The sequence below is a fragment of the Mobula birostris genome, chromosome 11 (assembly GCF_030028105.1).
Source record: "Mobula birostris isolate sMobBir1 chromosome 11, sMobBir1.hap1, whole genome shotgun sequence".
NCBI classification, from domain to species: domain Eukaryota; kingdom Metazoa; phylum Chordata; class Chondrichthyes; order Myliobatiformes; family Myliobatidae; genus Mobula; species Mobula birostris.
The window spans coordinates 7088768-7108062 of NC_092380.1; the positions used below are offsets into that span (position 1 = coordinate 7088768).

Below are 19295 nucleotides of genomic sequence, written 5' to 3' on the forward strand. Positions count from 1 at the left end.
CAAAAGTTTTTTGAGCACTGACACGATGTCACAAATGGAAATTTCCACAAGTTGCTGGGAAGTTTTCCAGGCGATGTGCTGGTCTCTGTACACAACAAAGTGACCTCACATATGTAATGAACAGAAGTCAATGAAAAATGGAAAAACACTGCATTAAGCAGAAAATGATGATCTCGAGTGTGTATTGAAAGAGTGGATTTGTCAGCTTTGGAGTGAACCTATGCCACTTAACAGTATGCTGATAATGAAACAAGCAAAGATCTATCATGATGAACAGAAAATTTAAGATAACTATGAATATTCAGCAGGCTGGTTGCAGAAATTTAAGAAAAGACACAGCCTTAAATTTTTTAAGATTTTAAAGGTAAATGGTATGCAGTATGCAGACAAGCACTGCTTACCAGTATGTCATAAATTCAGAGTTGGAAATGATGGTGATCTCAAGCTATCTTGTTATATATTCCAAAATTAGAAAAATTCAAAATCCAAAACACTTTCAGCCCCAAACATTTTGGATAACTGACTGCCTTCGTACAATGCTTTGATGATTGCATCCTCCAAATCTTCATTTTCACTGTAACATTCAAGATAGTTACTGATACCCTCAAAATCTTCATAGTTCTAATTTGTCGAAGTAGTGAAATCATTTCATTTTCACTCATGACTATTTCTGGCATCGCCAAGCCTGAATACTTGAAAAAACAGTGAGCAAAACAGTTCTGAATTGTCTTGCTGCTTATTTCTTGCCAACAACCAGTGACAAAATTCAATGCGTTTTGAACGCAAGCACATACAACTGATGCTATTTAAAAACTGTTCACTCTAAGTCTGCTGTAGTGTGTAATGGCCACACAGTGTGTGTGACTGACGATAGTTAGAACCTGTTTGGCAACAGTCTCCTGTCCCAATTAAGTTCAAAGTAAATTTATTATCAAAGTACATATATGTCACCATTTACCAACCCTGAGATTCATTTTCTTCTGGGCATACTCAATAAATCTATAGAATAATAACCATAACAGAATCAATGAAAGACCATCACAAAAAAGAACTAATAGTAAATAAATAAGCAATAAATATCATGAACATGAGATGAAGAGTCATTGAAAGTGAGTCCATTGGCCGTAGGAACATTGCAATAGTGGGGCAAGTGAAGTTGAGTGAAATTATCCCCTTTGGTTCAAGAGCCTGATGGTTGAGGGGTAGAAACTGTTCTTGAACCTGGTGGTGTGAGTCCTGAGGCTCTTGTACCTTCGACCTGATGGCAGCAGTGAGAAGAGAACCTGAAGATGAAGAATCTGAAGATGGACGCTGCCTTCCTGTGACTGGGCCGTATCCACTACCTTTTGTAGCATTTTTCACTCAAGGGGGCATTGGTGTTTTTCATAGTATAGTCATAGTCATACTTTATTGGTCCTGGGGAAAATTGGTTTTTGTTACAGTTGCACCATAAATAATTAAATAGTAACAAAACCATAAATAGTTAAATAGTAACATGTAAATTATGCCAGGAAATAAGTCCATGACCAGCCTATTGGCTCAGGGTGTCTGACCCTCCAAGGGAGGAGTTGTAAAGTTTGATGGCCACGGGCAGGAATGACTTCCTATGACACTCTGTGTTGCATCTCGGCGGAATGAGTCTCTGGCTGAATGTACTCCTGTGCCCAACCAGAACATTATGTAGTGGATGGGAGACATTGACCAAGGTGGCATGCAACTTGGACAGCATCCTCTTTTCAGACACCACCGTCAGAGAGTCCAGTTCCATCCCCACAACATCACTGGCCTTACGAATGAGTTTGTTGATTCTGTTGGTGTCTGCTACCCTCAGCCTGCTGCCCCAGCACACAACAGCAAACGTGATAGCACTGGCCACCACAGACTCATAGAACATCCTCAGCATCGTCCGGCAGATATTAAAGGACCTCAGTCTTCTCAGGAAATAGAGACCATGCCAGACCATGTTGCAACCAGTCAGTATACTCTCCAACACACACCTGGAGAAGTTTGTCAAAGTTTTAGATGTCATACTAAATCTCTGCAAACTCCTAAGGAAGCAGAGGGGCTGCCGTGCTTTCTTTGTAATGGCACTTGCTTGCTGGGCCTGGGACAGCTCCTCTGAAACGATGACACCTACGATTTTATAGTTGAGACCCCTTTCCACCTCTGATCCTCCAATGAGAACTGGCTCATGGACCCCCAGTTTCCTTCTCCTGAAGGCACAGTGTCCCAAGCCTAAACAGCACATACAGGAGGGGTGAGGGGCGGGAAGGGCTGGGAAGTGGAAAGGGGATGGGGGGGGGTAGGGTTTCCTTTGCTTTTTGCTTGTTTACTATACATACATTAATTTGCCTTTCATTATGTTGTTATAAGAAAGAAAAGGAAAAAAGAAGCATTGTACTTTTAGGACATTGTCGGTTGTGGTTAAGCTGATGTTGCTTCACAATAAAAATATTTGAAAATGGCATAGTGTCCCAAATAGACAAAAGAGAATCCTGGCTATTTTCACGATTGGCTTTTGTTCTTTCAGAGTTGTCCCAAATAGGTGGCTGCCCTGGTTAACCGGAATCCACAGTATCCCTAACCATAGGCTCCCAGCCCTGAGCTGGTAGCTGTGGGCTCAACCCTGCTGAACGCACACCCGAAGCTGGTGCTGTAAGAACATAGAACAGTACAGCGCAGGAACAGGCCATTCGGCCCACAATGTTGTGCTGACCCAGCTAAAAAGCAAATCCAAAACACCCAAACTCTAATCCCTCCTACCTACACCAGGTCCCTATCCCTCCATCTTCCATACATTCACATGCCTTTCCAAACATCTCTTGAAAATCCTCTAATATATTTGCCCCTACTGCCATACCAGGCAGCGTAATCCAGGTATCCAGCACTCCTTGAGTAAAAACTTACCCCTCACATCCCCTCTGACTCTACCCTTTCTCACCTTCAGTGCATGCCCCCTGGTATTAGATATTTCAACCCCGGGAAACAGATACTCTCTGTCTACTCTATCTATGCCTTTCATAATCTTATAGACATCTATCAGATCTCCCCTCAGCCTCTGGCAGTCCAGAGAAAACAACCCAAGTTTGCCCAGCCCCTTGTGGTAGCATGTGACCTCTAATCCAGGCAGCATCCCAGTAAATCTCTTCTGCACCCTCTCCAAAGCCTCAACATCCTTCCTACAGTGGGGCGACCAGAAATGAGCACAATCCTCCAGATGTGGCCTCACCAGAGTTTTATAAAGTTGCGACATAACCTCCCGACTTTTGAACTCAATGTCTCGACTGATAAAAGCAAGAATTCCATAAGTACCCCATGGAACTCTGCACTGCACTGAGCTCACAGGCCGTGCTGAGCGCCTCCGTGCCACCGTGCCACGGGAATGGAAGTGTCGCTAAGGGGCACTCTTGGCTTAATAGTCTCAGATACGCAGTCCGTGAAGAGAAAACGTACAACGATGTTCCTGGGACTTGATGACCTGGGAAAGGTTGAATAGGTTAGGATTCATTCCCTGGAGAGTAGGAGAATGAGGGGAGATTTGACATGGGGTATACAAAATGATAGGGAGGTAAATGCAGACAGGGTTTTTCCACTGTGGTTGGGTGAGACTAGAACTTGAGGTCATAGGTTAAGGGCAAAAGGTGAAATATTTAAAGGGAAACTGAGGGGAAACTTCTTCACTCAGAGGGTGGTGAGGGTGTAGGACAAGCTGCCAGCCCAGGTGATGAACATCATTTAAGAGAAGTTCATGGATGGGAGGGATATGGAGGGCAACAGTTCGGCATGGACTAGATGGGCTGAAGGGCCTGCTTCTGTGCTGTTGTACTCTGTGAGGTAAGGGAGTTACATGATATCTATGGAGCAGAACCCCACATTGTCTCATGCTTTACGGAACAAATCGAAGAGGACATAAATCCTCTTGGCTTGCCCTACGGCCATCCTGATCTGCTTTTTAACATTGCCTCCCTGAAGGTTAAGGAGTTCTTGAATCAGAAGGAATTTCCCGCAAGGGATTTGGATTCCAAGGACACGACAGCAGGGGTGCAGGAGAGCGTCACTGATGAGGCAGACATGTATGAAAAGATAGGTTACCCACTACGATGTAACATCTTCCCAGGTACTGCCCATTTACTTATTTATTTATCTATCGTGATACTGCGTGAAAACAGCTCTTTGAGCCACACCGCCCAGCAACCCCCGATTTAACCCCAGACTAATCGCGGGACAACTTACAATGACCAATTAACCTACTAACTTGTACCAAAACCTGTAGGTCATTGGACCGTGAAAGAATCTGGAATGCCCGGTGCAAACCCACGCGATCGTGGGGAGAACGTACAAACTCCTTATACGCTCTGTCCGCCAGAAAAAGCAGGATCTCCCAGTGGCCACACGTTTTAATTCCACGTCCCATTCCCATTCTGATATGTCTATCCACGGTCCCCTCTACTGTCAAGATGAAGCCACACTCAGGTTGGAGGAACAACACCTTATATTCCATCTGTGTAGCCTCCAACCTGATGGCATGAACATCGACTTCTCAAACTTCCGCTAATGCCCCACCTCCCCCTCGTATCCCATCCGTTACTTATTTATTTTATATATACATATCTCCATCCCTCCCCCTCCTGTCTTCTCCTATCATTTTGGATCTCCCCCTCCCCCTCCCACTTTCAAATCTCTTACTAGCTCTTCCTTCAGTTAGTCCTGACGAAGGGTCTCGGCCCGAAACGTCGACTGTACCTCTTCCTAGAGATGCTGCCTGGCCTGCTGCGTTCACCAGCAACTTTGATGTGTGGTGCTTGAAACTCCTTTTCAATGCCGGCGGGAATTAACCCTTGTCGCTGGCACTGTAAAGCTTTGCGCTAATGGTGCTGCCTGTGGAGTTATTCTTGCAGCTCATCGTATGGCAGTGGAATGGGGTAGGACGTACCTATGTCTACAGGAATGTCCCTATATCCTTATGTCCCCGCGGGAGGTATTTTGTTCGTAGTTAATCGATTCCGAGTACGTAAGCTGTTATATCAGATTGGGTACTTAAAACCACAAAGTCAGCTCTGGCGGGATGGGTGGATGAGATTCTACAGTGAGATCCCACGGCCAGGAAGGTGGCGCTCCAACGCTCCGTGGAGAGCGAAGGGCGCGACGACACACAGAGGAAGTCACAGTCATCCACTGCGGCCGGGGAAGATCCCGGTTTGGGATGACTGTTTGTACTAGTGGACCCGGACTTCTGAGGCTGAGAGAGTGGAACTTCCCCAGTGCAGCAGCTTTCCCACTTTAAAAACTCCCCCGCATGGGTTTCCTGTCGTCTTCCGACACGATGGGCAACCATGTATTTATTTAGGGATAAAGTGCATAGTGTTGGGCACGTGGCCAAGTGGTTAAGGCATTGGACTAGTGACCTGAAGGTCGTGAGTTCGAGCCCCGGCCGAGGCAGCGTGTGTGTCCTTGAGCAAGGCACTTAATCACACAGTGCTCTGCGATGACACCGGTGCCAGGCTGTATGGGTCCTAATGCCCTTCCCTTGTACAACATTGGTGTCGTGGAGAGGGGAGACTTGCAGCATGGGCAACTGCTGGTCTTCCATACAACCTTGCCCAGGCCTGCGCCCTGGAGAGTGAAGACTTTCCAGGCGCAGATCCATGGTCTCGCAAGACTAACGGATGTCTTTAAATTTAAAGTGCATAACGAGCCGCGCCACCCCGCACCCGACCGGTCCTAACTGCGGGACAATTTACACTGACCAATTATCCTCCCGGAGGAAACCCACGTGCTCTCGTTGGATATGACAGACAAAGCAGCACACTTAAAACCAGGAATATTGACCATAATTTGTAATTATGTAGCAGGAAAATGCCGCTGGCAGTGAAAAGGTGAAATTTAGACAGAGAAGGGGGAGCACTCAGCAAGTCCGTGTGGAAACAAGAAGAGTTGTCGTTTCACAAAATCTAACATCAGCATTAGACAGGCCAGTCCAGGCCGGACATAGGTAGGTAGGTAGATAGATACTTTATTGATCCCAAAGGAAATTACTGTGTCACATTAGCATTAAAAGTGCACAGATATAAATATTAGAAGAGAAGTAGAAAGAATAAAAAATAATTTACCATAAACAGTCTAACAGGAGGGGGACATCACTTCCCCGGCTATTAATTGACTCATTATAGAGCCTAATGGCTGAGGGTAAGAATGACCTCATATAGCGCTCTTTGGAGCAGTGCAGCTGTCTTAGTCTATGACTAAAAGTGCTCCCCTATTCAGCCAAGGTGGCATGCAGAGGGTGGGAAACATTGTCCAGGATTGCCAGGATTTTCCGCAGGGTCCTTTGTTCTACCACAGCCTCTAGTGGGTCCAGTTTGACTCCTATAACAGAGCCAGCCTTTCTAATCATGTTAATTTTGGAGACTTTGTAATAGAGTCACAGATTCCTAGAGAACACTAAAGCGCAGAAAGAGGCCCATCGGCCCCTCTAGTCTGTGTCTACTATTATTCTGCCCACCTCCATCGACCTGCATCGGGAACACAGCTCCCCAAATCCCCTCCATCCACGTACCTATCCAAACTTCTCTTAAATCCTGTAATCGGACTCGCACCTACCACCTGCGCCAGTAGTCCGTTCCGCACCGTCGCCACCCCCCGAGTGAGGGGGTTGCCCCTCAGGCTCCCCGAAGTACTGGACAGAGTTTGGGACAGAGCGGAATCTGACGGGTGGGTGCTCTGTTGTCGTGACGTTAGGTCTCTCGAGCAGATGGAAAAGCGAGGCGCAGTCCACCTACACGCAGGAAGTGGTCGACCGCTTCAGACGAGATCCGGAACACTGGCACAGCAGGACCACCGATGATCTGGGTACGGTGTGACCTCATATTCCTCCCTGTCCGTGTGTGTCTCTCCTGGCTCGTTACCTCTCTGAGGAACGGACAGAGAAAAGCTGATGTGGTGAGGGGGAGGGTGAAACGATCTTCTTTTCTCCTTGTCGATGACAATTCCTCATCCCCTCCTGAAGCCAATTAAAGGCACCAGTTTTCTTCAGCCCCCGATCCTCACTTCCACCCACTAACCCCACCATTACTTTATTATTTCCTGTCAGTCGCCTTATAGAAACATAGAAAACCTACAGCACAATACAGTCCCTTCGGCCCACAAAGCTGTGCCAAACATGCCTTTACCTTAGAAATTTACCTAGGGTTACCCATAGCCCTCTGTTTTGCTAAGCTCCATGTACCTGTCCAGGAGTCTCTTAAAATTACCAAATTTCCCTCGGGATTAATAAAGTATATCTATCTATCAAAAAGACCCTATCGTATCCACCTCCACCACCATCACCGGCAGCCCATTCCATGCACTCACCACTCTCTGTGTTTAACAAAAAAATTACCCTGACATCTCCTCTGTCCCTGCTTCCAAGCACCTTAAATCTGTGCCCTCTCGTGCTAGCCATTTCAACCCTGGGTAAAAGCCTCTGACTATCCACACGATCAATGCCTCTCATCATCTTATACACCTCTATCATGTTACCTCTCATCCTCCGTCGCTCCAAGGAGAAAAGGCCGAGTTCACTCAACCTATTCTCATAAGGCATGCTCCCCAATCCAGGCAACATCCTTGTAAATCTCCTCTGCACCCTTTTTATGGTTTCCACATCCCTCCTATAGTGAGGTGACCAGAACTGAGCACAGTACTCCAAGTGGGGTCTGACCAGGGTCCTATATAGCTGCAACATTACCTCTCGGCTCCTAAACTCTATCCCACAATTGATGAAGGCCAATACACTATATTCCTTCTTAACCACAGAGTCAACCTGCATAGCAGCTTTGAGTGTCCTATAGACTCGGACCCCAAGATCCCTCTGATCCTCCACACTGCCAAGAGTCTTACCATTAATACTATATTCTGCAATCATATTTGACCTACCAAAATGAACCACTTTACACTTATCTGGGTTGAACTCCATCTGCCACTTCTCAGCCGAGTTTTGCATCCTATCAATGTCCCACTGTAACCTCTGACAGCCCTCCACACTATCCACAACACCTCCAACCTTTGTGTCATCAGCAGATTTACTAACCTATTCCTCCACTCTTCATCCAGGTCACTTATAAAAATCACGAAGAGTAGGGGGTCCCAGAACAGATTCCTGAGGCACACAAAATAATCTGCAGATGCTGTAAAAGATCAAAGCAACACTTTCAGTACACTGGATGAACTCAGCAGGTCGGGCAGCATCAGTCAGAAATGATGAGTCGACGTTTCGGGCCGGAACCCTTCGTCAGGACTGAAGAATGAAAGATGGGGAAGGATTTGAAGAATGCTTGTAGCTTCAGTTGATAGACCAGTAATTTGAAAGACAAAAGGGTGGGGGAGGGGAAGCATTAACGTCATAGTCCTGGAAACAATGGGTGGTAGAAGGAGGAGGCGGAACCATGAGGGAGCTGGGGGAGGGGACAGAGTGAAATAGGGATAGAGGAAGGGAGGGGGAGGGAATTACCGGAAGTTGGAGAATTCTATGTTCATACCAAGGGGCTGGAGACTACCTAGACGGTATATGAGGTGTTGCTCCTCCAATCTGAGTTTAGCCTCATCATGGCAGTAGAGGAGGCCATGTATGGAGATATCTGAATGGGAATGGGAAGCAGAGTTGAAGTGGGTGGCTACCGGGAGATCCTGTCTGTTTTGGCGGACGGAGTGGAGGTGCTCGACGAAGCGGTCCCCCAGTCTGCGTCGGGTTTCACCGATGTAGAGGAGGCCGCACTGGGAGCACCAGATGCAATAGATGACCCCAACAGATTTGCAAGTGAAGTGTTGCCTCACCTGGAAGGACTGTTTGGGGCCCTGAATGGTGGTAAGAGAAGAGGTGTAGGGACAGGTGTAGCACTTACGCTTACGGGGATAAGTGCTGGGTGGGAGATCAGTGGGGAGGGACGTGTGGATAAGGGAGTCACGGAGGAACCGATCCCTGTGGAAAGCAGAGAGGGGTGGAGGGGGAAAGATGTGCTTAGTGGTGGGGTCCTGTTGAAGGTGGCGGAAGTTGTGGAGGATAATGTGTTGGATCCGGAGGCTGGTGGGGTGGTAGGTAAGGACAAGGGGAGCTCTGTCCCTGTTGTGGTTGCGGGAGGATGGGGTGAGGGCCGAAAAGGGACAGAAGTGTCCAAGATAGAGTAAGTGAATTTGAGAGCTGGTTGGAAGTTTGAGGTAAAGTCGCTGAAATTGACGAGCTCAGCATGGGTGCAGGAAGCAGCACCAATGTAGTCGTCAGCGTACCGAAGGAAAAGTTGGGGAGCAGTACCAGAACAGGTTTGCAGCACAGACTGTTCCACATAACCAACGAAGAGGCAGGCGTAGCTGGGTCCCATGCGAGTTCCCATAGCTACACCTCGGACACTTCTCTCCCCTTTCTCGATGTCTCGGTCTCCATCTCTGGAGACAGACTGTCCACTGACATCTTCTACAAGCCCACTGACTCTCATAACTACCTCGACTATACCTCTTCCCACCCCACCACATGCAAAAATGCCATTCCCTATTCCCAGTTCCTCCATCTCCACCGTATCTGCTCCCAGGATGAGGTTTTCCATTCCAGGACATTTCAAATGTCCTCTTTCTTTCAGGATCATGATTTCCCTTCTGCTGTCATCAATGATGCCCTCACCTGCATCTCCTCCATTTCCTACACTTCGGCCCTCACCCCATCCTCCCGCCACCACAACAGGGACAGAGTTCCCCTTGTCCTCACCTACCACCCCACCATCCTCCGGATCCAGTACGTTATCCTCCGCAACTTTCGCCACCTTCAACAGGACCCCACCACTAAGCACATCTTTCCCTCTCCACCCCTCTCCACTTTCCACAGGGATCGGTCCCTCCGTGACTCCCTATTCCGCATGTGCATCCCCACAGATCTCCCACCCAGCACTTATCCCTGTAAGCGTAAGTGCTACACCTGTCCCTACACCTCCTCTCTTGCCACCATTCAGGGCCCCAAACAGTCCTTCCAGGTGAGGCAACACTTCACTTGTGAGTCTGTTGGGGTCGTCTATTGCATCCGGTGCTCCTGGTGCGGCCTCCTCTACGTCGGTGAAACCCGACGCAGATTGGGGGACCGCTTCGTCGAGCACCTCCACTCCGTCCGCCAAAACAGACAGGATCTCCCGGTAGCCACCCACTTCAACTCTGCTTCCCATTCCCATTCAGATATGTCCATACATGGCCTCCTCTACTGCCATGATGAGGCTAACCTCAGGTTGGAGGAGCAACACCTCATATACTGTCTAGGTAATCTCCAGCCCCTTGGTATGAACATAGAATTCTCCAACTTCCGGTAATTCCCTCCCCCTCTCTTCCTCTATCCCTATTTCACTCTACCCCCTCCCCCAGCTCCCTCATGGTTCTGCCTCCTTCTTCTACCACCCATCGTTTCCAGGGCTATGACGTCATTGCTTCCCCTCCCCCACCCCTTTGTCTTTCAACTGACGCTACAAGCATTCTTCACATCCTTCCCCATCTTTCATTCTTCAGTCCTGACGAAGGGTTCCAGCCCGAAACGTCGACTCATCGTTTCTGACTGATGCTGCCCGACCTGCTGAGTTCATCCAGCTTCCTGAGGCACACCACTGGTGACCGACCTCCATGCAGAATATGACCCGTCTACAACAACTCTTTGCCTTCTGTGGGCAAGGCAATTCTGTATCCACAAAGCAATGTCCCCTTGGATCCCATGCCTCACTTTCTCAATAAGCCTTGCATGGGTACCTTGTCAACTGCCTTGCTGAAATCCATATACACTACATCTACTGCTCTACCTTCATCAATGTGTTTAGTCACATCCTCAGAAAATTCAATCAGGCTCATAAGGCACGACCTGCTTTTCACAAAGCCATGCTGACTATTCCTAATCATATTATACCTCTCCAAATGTTCATAAATCCTGCCTCTCAGGATCTTCTCCATCAAGTTACCAACCACTTAAATAAGACTCACTGGCCTATAATTTCCTGGGCAATCTCTACTCCCTTTCTTGTATAAGGGATCAATATCCGCAACCCTCTGGAACCTCTCCCGTCCCTACTGAAGATGCAAAGATCATCGCCAGAGGCTCAGCAATCTCCTCCCTCACCTCCCACATCTTGTCCAGTCTCAGTGATTATCCAACTTGATGCTTTTCAAAAGCTCCAGCACATCCTCTTTCTTAATATCTACATGCTCAAGCTTTTCAGTCTGCTGTAAGTCATCCCTACAATCGCCAAGATCCTTTTCTGTAGTGAATACTGAAGCAAAGAATTCATTAAGTATCTCCGCTATCTCCTCCAGTTCCATACACACTTTCCCACTGTCACACTTGATTGGTCCTATTCTCTCATGTCTTATCTTCTTGCTCTTCACATACTTGTAGAATGTCTTGGGGTTTTCCTTAATCCTGTCCGCCAAGGCCTTCTCATGGCCCCTTCTGACTCTCCTAATTTTTTTCTTAAGCTCCTTCCTGCTAGCCTTATAACCTTCTAGATCTCTATCATTACCAAGTTTTCTGAACCTTTCGTAAGCTCTTTTCTTCTTGACTAGATTTACAACAGCCTTTGTACACCATGGTTCCTGTACCCTACCGTCCTTTCCCTGTCTCGTTGGAACGTACCTATGCAGAACTCCACGCAAATATCCCCTGAACATTTGCCACATTTCTTCCGTATGTTTCCCCGAGAACATCTGTTCCCAATTTATGCTTCCAAGTTCCTGCCTGATAGCCTCATATTTCCCCTTACTCCAATTAAACGCTTTCCTAACTTGTCTATTCCTATCCCTCTCCAATGCAATGGTAAAGGAGATAGAATTGTGATCACTATCTCCAAAATGCTTTCCCACTGAGAGATCTGACACCTGACCAGGTTCATCTCCCAATACCAGATCAAGTACAGCCTCTCCTCTCGTAGGCTTATCTACATATTGTGTCAAGAAACCTTCCTGAACACACCTAACAAACTCCACCCCATCTAAACCTTTTGCTCTAGGGACATGCCAATCGATATTTGGGAAATTAAAATCTCCCACCACGGCAACCCTGTTATTATTACACCTTTCCAGAATCTGTCTCCCTATCTGCTCCTCGACGTCCCTGTTACTATTGGGTGGTCTATAAAAAACACTCCGTGGAGTTATTGACCCCTTCCTGTTTCTAACTTCCACCCACAGAGACAATCCCTCCATGTCTTCCTCCTTTTCTGCAGCTGTGACACTATCTCTGATCAGCAGTGCCATGCCCCCACCTCTTTTGCCTCCCTCTCTGTCCTTTCTGAAACATCTAAAGCCTGGCACATGAAGTAACCATTCCTGTCCCTGAGGCATCCAAGTCTCCGTAATGGCCACAACATCAGAGCTCCAAGTACTGATCCACGCTCTGAGCTCATCCGCTTTGTTCATAATACTCCTTGCATTAAAATAGACACAATTCAAACCACCGGTCTGAGCGCGTTCCTTCTCTATCACCTGCCTATCCTCCCTCTTGCACTGTCTCCAAGCTTTCTCTATTTGTGAGTCAACTGCCTCTTCCCCAGTCTCTTCAGTTCGGTTCCCAACCCCCAGCAATCCTAGTTTAAACTCTCCCCAATGGCTTTAACAAACCTCCCTGCCAGGATATTGGCCCCCCTGAGATTCAAGTGCAACCCGTCCTTTTTGTACAGGTCACTCCTGCCCCAAAGCGGTCCCAATGATCCGGAAATCTGAATCCCTGCCCCCTGCTCCAATCCCTCAGCCACACATTTATCCTCTGCCTCACTCTATTCCTATACTCACTGTCACTGCGTACAGCCTTACAGCCTGGTGTCACTTTATGGACACACAATCAATCTACGCTTATAAGATGCCTTATGTGTTTATAGTTGTTGTGTGTTCTCTCTCTGTTTCTTTCTCTTTCTATTTTTTCTTTCTCTTTCTCTTTCTCTCTCTCACATAAATAGATACATAAGTAAATCAACAAACACAAACAAATAAATAAACCACTACGTGAAGTGTTAGAGGAACTCCAGCAGTAAAGTGAATGGAAAGTTAAAAGAGCGACAAATGTGTGTTCTGGACACCGTGCAGTATTTGCTCCCTCTAGTGGACACTTGTAGCTGGAGCAGAGATACAAGGCTGTAGATGAGATGAGATTGGTTTTATTTGTCACACATAATAGGCATCCGTTAGTCTCATGGATTTGCGCCTTGGAAGGCTTCCAGGGCGCAGGCCTGAGCAAGGTTGTATGGAAGACCAGCAGTTGCCCATGCTGCAAGTCCCCCCTCTCCATGACACCGATGTTGTCCAAGGGAAGGGCATTAGGACCCATACAGCTTGGCACCGGTGTCATCGCAGAGCACTGTATGATTAAGTGCTTTGCTCAAGGACACACACACTGCCTCAGCCAAGGCTCGAGCTAGCGACCTTCAAGACACTAGACGAACGCCTTAACCACTTGGCCACGCGCCAACACTCGAAAAATACAGTGAAAGGTGTCATTTGTGTCAAATCAGATCAACGAGGATTATCGTAGGGGGCAGCCTGCGAGTGTCACCACACTGCCGGCACCAGCACAGCATGCCCACAACTTAGTAACCCGTACGTCTTTGGAATGTGGGAGAACCGGAGGACCCAGAGGAAACGTACGTGGTCACGGGTGTCCCTGCAGACACCAGCGGGAATTGAACCCCGGTCTGACTGCTGTAAGGCGTTGTGCTAACTGCTACGCTGCTGTGCTGCCCGATGGTAAAGCTGGAACTCACTGTGCTGAACACCAGCTGTCCATCAAGCAGCTCCTCCCTTTCTCTCTCTGTAAGAACTTGGAAGCTGCCAGTGCCTTGCAGAAAGTATAAACTCGAGCTGAAAGGCAGACTCCACAAACTGCAGGAGGGACTCAAAGTCGAGCAGCTTCCGTGGAGACAGAGGGAGCGTCAACATTTTGGGTCAAGTCCCTACATCTAGAACGTTTTGTTATTTAATCAGTTCCCCCAATCACAGACCTGCTCCTGTTTTTCCTCTCTCCTTAAGGACAGGCTTCTGGTCTCCTCTATTGTGAGGGGTGGGGTGAGGGGGACAAACAGGGTGAGGAACATTCAAGGTGCAGGACTGTTACAACCTCACCAGGATTGTTTCCAGGCCAACTTAAATCCCATGGAGGGGAAAAGAAGAGGAGATTCCAGAGAATCAAATCAGAACCTGTAGGGGAAAAAGATCGTTTCAGCAAAGATCTGATGGGCCGAGTGCCCTTCCTTAGAGGTGTAAGCATTCTGCACTACGTGAAGGGAAGTAAGGAAGAGTCAGCAGGGCGTATCTACAGAAAGTGTCAGGGAGATTGAAAATCCGGCTGAGTGGTGCCACAACAACCTCTCATTCAATGTGAGCAAGACCAAGGAGCTGATTACTGACTTCAGGAAGAGGAAACCAGAGGTCCATGAGCCAGTCCTTATCAGAGGTGGAGAGGGTCAGCAACTTCAAATAACTCGGTGTTGTCACTTCAGAGGATGTTCGAGCGATTACAAAGGAAACACATCAGCACGTCTACTTCCTTAGGAGTTTGCAGCGAATCGGAATGACATCTAAAACCTTGACAAATTTCTATGGATGTGTGGCGGAGAGTGTATTGACTGGTTGCACCATGGCCTGGTATGGAAACACCGATGCCTTTGAATGGAAAGTCCTACAAAGTATAGTGGATACAGCCCAGTCCATCATGGGTAAAGTCCTCCCCGCCATTGGGCACATCTACAGGAAGCGTTGTCACGGGGAAGCAGCGTCCATCATTAGTGACCCCCACCACCCAGACCGTGTTCTCTTTTCACTTCTGTCATCATGAAGAAGGTACAGGAGCCTCAGGACCCACCATTAGGTTCAGGAACAGTCATTACCCCTCAAACATCAGGCTCCTGAGCCAGTGAGATTAACTTCACTCACCCCATCACCGAACCTGTGGAGTCAATTTCAATAACTCTTTATCTAATGTTCTCGATATTCATTGCTTATCTATTTATTGTTATTTCTTTTGTATTTGCTCAGTTTGTTGTCCTTCGCACATCAGTTGTTTGTCTGTCCTGTTGGGTGCCGTCTTTCACTGATTCTATTGTCTCTTGGATTTACTATGACAGACATTCCACCCTGCAAAAACTCATTTCAGGGAGGTAGTCCCATCAATTTCCAGGACAGGTGGGATGTCTGCAATAGAGTAGTTCCTTAGCAGCCAGCCAGCTAGATTAAATAACGTTAGCTATGCTAATGAACGAATGACACCTGTTAAACTCACCTCAACACGTCTTTTACAGTCTTAACCCACCATGGGCAATAGAAAAGTCACTGTTGCAAACAGTGCAGTGAGCAACACTGTCATTATTTCGACCCCTATTAGGCAGGGGTACACTTTAGTGTAGTCTGGGGTGACGTATGTTTTATATTTTTTTTGGAACACTCTGCCATGGCGCGGTCTCGCTCGCACGCTCTCTCTCTGTCTCGTGGTCGCTCGCGCGCTCTCAAGCGCTGTCGCTCGCGCGCTCTCAAGCGCTCTCGCTCGCTTGCTCTCGCTCTCTTTCATGTGTGCACTCTCTCTCGTGGTCACTCCCGCGCTCTCTCTTGCTCTCTCTCTCTCTCTCGCGCTCGCTCTCAAAAAAATTGATTTCCGTGATATTGTATATAATCTGCGGGCATCAGGGAGCCACTATTCATATGCAGGAGACTCCCGGAACTTCCGGGAGAGGTGGGATGTCTGTTATGAATGCCTGTAATCTCAGGGTTGTATAAATACATAAGATAGTTTATATACATAGATCGTATGTCCATAAAGTGACACTGGGCTGTACATAAGGTGACTGACAGAAAATAATGAAGTCGTGGTGGAGTTTATGGGTGGAGGTGTTGATCCGCCTGCTGTTTTTCGAAGTACAAAGTAAATTTATTATCAAAGTATATATATATGTCACCATATACAACTCTGAGCTGTGGTGGTCCTGGCGTGGATGCTACATAGCTTTGTCCCTGATGGGAGTGGGACAAACAGTCCACGAGCAGGGTGGGTGGGATCCTTCCTGATGTTACTGGCCCTTTTCTGTACATATGTCCTTGATGGAAGCAGCTCCCTGGGTGATGAATGGCCTGAATTTATGGGAACCAGACTTCACACAAATTCTGTATTTTTTCGATCTAGTAATAATAAAAAATAAACATTTTAATGGTATTCAGCAAGGCATAAATTCAATTAGCTGAATTATGGGCAGCAACACAGAAAATGCTGGAGAAACTCAGCAGGTCAGGCAGCATCCGTGGAAGGAAAGAGACAGTCGAATTCTCCCAGTGCTCTGTATGACATCCCTGATTTCTATATCTGCGGTCTCTCGTATCACTTAATTATGAGTAGTGTTATTTATTCAATGCAATGAACGAACAAATGTGTACAGGACAGTACAATATAGGTAGGTCTAGAAAATCAGTGTTTCCAACTTGCAAAGCAATTGGCTCACGGGGGAACGTCCTCCGAGACGGAACCCTCGCGTAACTGGGGGGGGGGGGGGGGCTGGTCGTTAAATTAGGGTAAGATGATTTGATTCCGAGTTTGCACCCTGATATTAGCAAAGTTATCTGTCGTCTTTTAGGTCACTGGGTTCAGATGAACATCATTCACCAGAGAGTCAAGAAAGCGTTAGGGGAGATGGAGAAAAGAGTGGAGACGTCCTAGAGCGACTGAGGATGTAAAACAGTGAAATAAAATCACTCCCTTGTCTTTAGTTCAAAGTAAATTTATAAAGACATAAGAGTATCTGGCTCATTGAGTCTTTTCCTCCATTCCATCACGGCAAAATTATTGTCTCTCTCAACCCCATTCTCTGTCTGCTCCCTGTAACCTTTGCCCTTACTAATAAACCACCTATTAACCTCCACTTATAGACAATAGGTGCAGGAGTAGGCCATTCAGCCCTTCGAACCAGCACCGCCATTCACTGTGACCATGGCTGGTCATCCACAATCAGTACCCTGTTCTTGCCTTCTCCCCATATCCCTTCACTCCGCTATCTTTAAGAGCTCTATCTAACTCTTTTTTGAAAGAATCCAGAGAATTGGCCTCCACTGCCTTCTGGGGCAGAGCATTCCACAGAACCACAACCGTCTGTGTGAAAAAGTTTTTCCTCAACTCCATTCTAGATTCTCTACCCCTTATTCTTAAACTGTGGCCTCTGGTTCTGGACTCCTCCAACATCGGGAACATGTTTCCCGCCTCTAGCGTGTCCAATCCCTTAATAATGTTATATGTTTCAATCAGATCCCCTCTCATCCTTCTAAATTCCAATATATACAAGCCCAGTCGCTCCAATCTTTCAACATATGACAGTCCCGCCATCCCAGGAATTAACCTCGTGAACCTATGCTGCACTCCCTCAATAGCAAGAATGTCCTTCCTCAAATTTGGAGACCAAAACTATACACAATACTCCGGATGTGGTCTCACCAGGGCCCTGTACAGCTGCAGAAGGACCTCTTTGCTCCTATACTCAATTCCCCTTGTTAGGAAGGCAACATGCCATTAGCTTTCTTCACTGCCTGCTGTACCTGCATGCTTACTTTCAGTGACTGATGAACAAGGACACCTAGATCTCGTTGTACTTCCCCTTTTCCTAACTTGACACCATTCAGATAGTAATCTGCCTTCCTGTTCTTCCCACCAAAGTGGATAACCTCACATTTATCCACATTAAACTGCATCTGCCATTCATCTGCCCACTCACCCAACCTGTCCAAGTCACTTTAAATATACCCTATAACTTCGGTGTTTGTGGCAATGAATTCCACAGATTCACTACACTCAGGCTAAAGAAATTATTCTTGGTTTCTGTTTTAAAGAGATGTCCTTCTATTCTGAGGCTGTTCCCTCGGTCCGAGACTTTATAATCAAAGTACATTATTACTACCATACACTACCTTGAGATTCAGCATCTTGTAGGCATTTACAGGAAAATAGAAATACAAAATAAGTTTATGACAAGTTATACATAGACAAAGACTAGGTGGAAAGGATCTCGCTGGAGACACAATCAGATTATATATTTAAAAAAATAATTTATTTAGAGATACAGCACGGTATAGGCCTTTCAATTTCATGGAATCAACCTGTCAATTTAACCCTAGCCTAATCACCGGACAATTTACGACCAATTAACCTACCAACCATTACATCTTTGGTCTATGGGAGGAAACCAGAGCACCCGGAGGAAATCCACACCCACAGGAGAAGGATCATACAAACTTGCTTACTCAGAATTGAACTCTGACACCCTGAGCTGTAATAGCATCACTCCCGCAGTACCTAAAAATCAATAGTTTTGTCTTTAAGTGTGAAGCAGCCGGGCATCAGCTGCCCTGGAGGGAAGAGTATTCCAAAAGCTCACCACGTCTTGTGGCTAAATTTCTTCTCTGTTCCAAGAAGACGTTTGATTGTTTAGGAGGAGGCACACAGGAGGGAGATAGATCAGCTGGTCGAGTGGTGCTGCAATAACCTTGTACTTTACAGCAGTAAGACCGAGGGATTGATTGTGGACTTCAGGAAGGCGAAGTTGAGGGAAGACACACCCACCCTCATCGAGGGATCAGGAGTATTAAGGGTGAGCAGTTTCAAGTTCCTGGCTGTCAATGTCAACAAGGTCTACCCTGGCCCCGACATATCAATGCAATTACAAAGGCAGTGGGCTATACTTCATTAGGAGCTTGAAGAGATTTGGTATGTCACCAAAAACACTTGCAAATTTCTACAGATGTACTGTGGAGAGCATTTTGACTGGCTGCATCACCATCTGGTATGGGGTGGGGGGGGGGGAATCAATTCACAGGGTCAGAAAAAGCTGCAGAAAGTTGTAAACTCACCAGCTCCATCACGGGCACTAGCCTCCCCAGCATCGAGGGCACCCTCAAAAGGCGATGCCTCTAAAAGATACGTCCACCATTCGTGACTACCCATCACCCAGTACATGCCCTCTTCTCATTGCTACCACCAAGGAGGAGGTATGGAACCTGAAGGCACACACTTAATGACTCAGGACCAGCTTTTCCCCCTCCAGCATCAGATTTCTGAATGGACCCATGAACACTATATTTTTCTCCTCTCTTTTTGCACTATCTATCCCAAGTTCACAGATCCCTCAAAGATGCCATGCAAGTTGATGGGGTGATACTGTACGGTGTGTTGGCCTTCATTAGTCATCAGACTGAGTTCAAGAGCCTCGAGATAAAGTTGCAACTCCAGAAAACCCTGGTCGGACCACATTTTTATTTTATATTTTAAAAAAATTTATTTCGAGATA

The 19295-nt window shown here is 46.9% G+C and overlaps 1 protein-coding gene across 6 annotated transcripts in view; it reads left to right on the forward strand.

Annotated features, from left to right (window-relative positions):
- LOC140204782 (ciliary microtubule inner protein 4-like) overlaps positions 1 to 19295 on the forward strand; it is a 50759-nt gene that overhangs the window by 23818 nt on the left and 7646 nt on the right. For 4 of the 6 annotated variants that reach the window (XM_072271566.1, XM_072271567.1, XM_072271565.1 and 1 more), the window contains 2 exons: positions 3973 to 4117; positions 6739 to 6849. In XM_072271566.1, the coding sequence (XP_072127667.1) occupies positions 3973 to 4117; positions 6739 to 6849 (256 nt within the window). Of the gene's footprint in view, positions 1 to 3972; positions 4118 to 6738; positions 6850 to 16598; positions 18503 to 19295 lie in introns of those variants that run through there. The other 2 variants (XM_072271570.1, XM_072271568.1) reach the window with 2 other exon arrangements.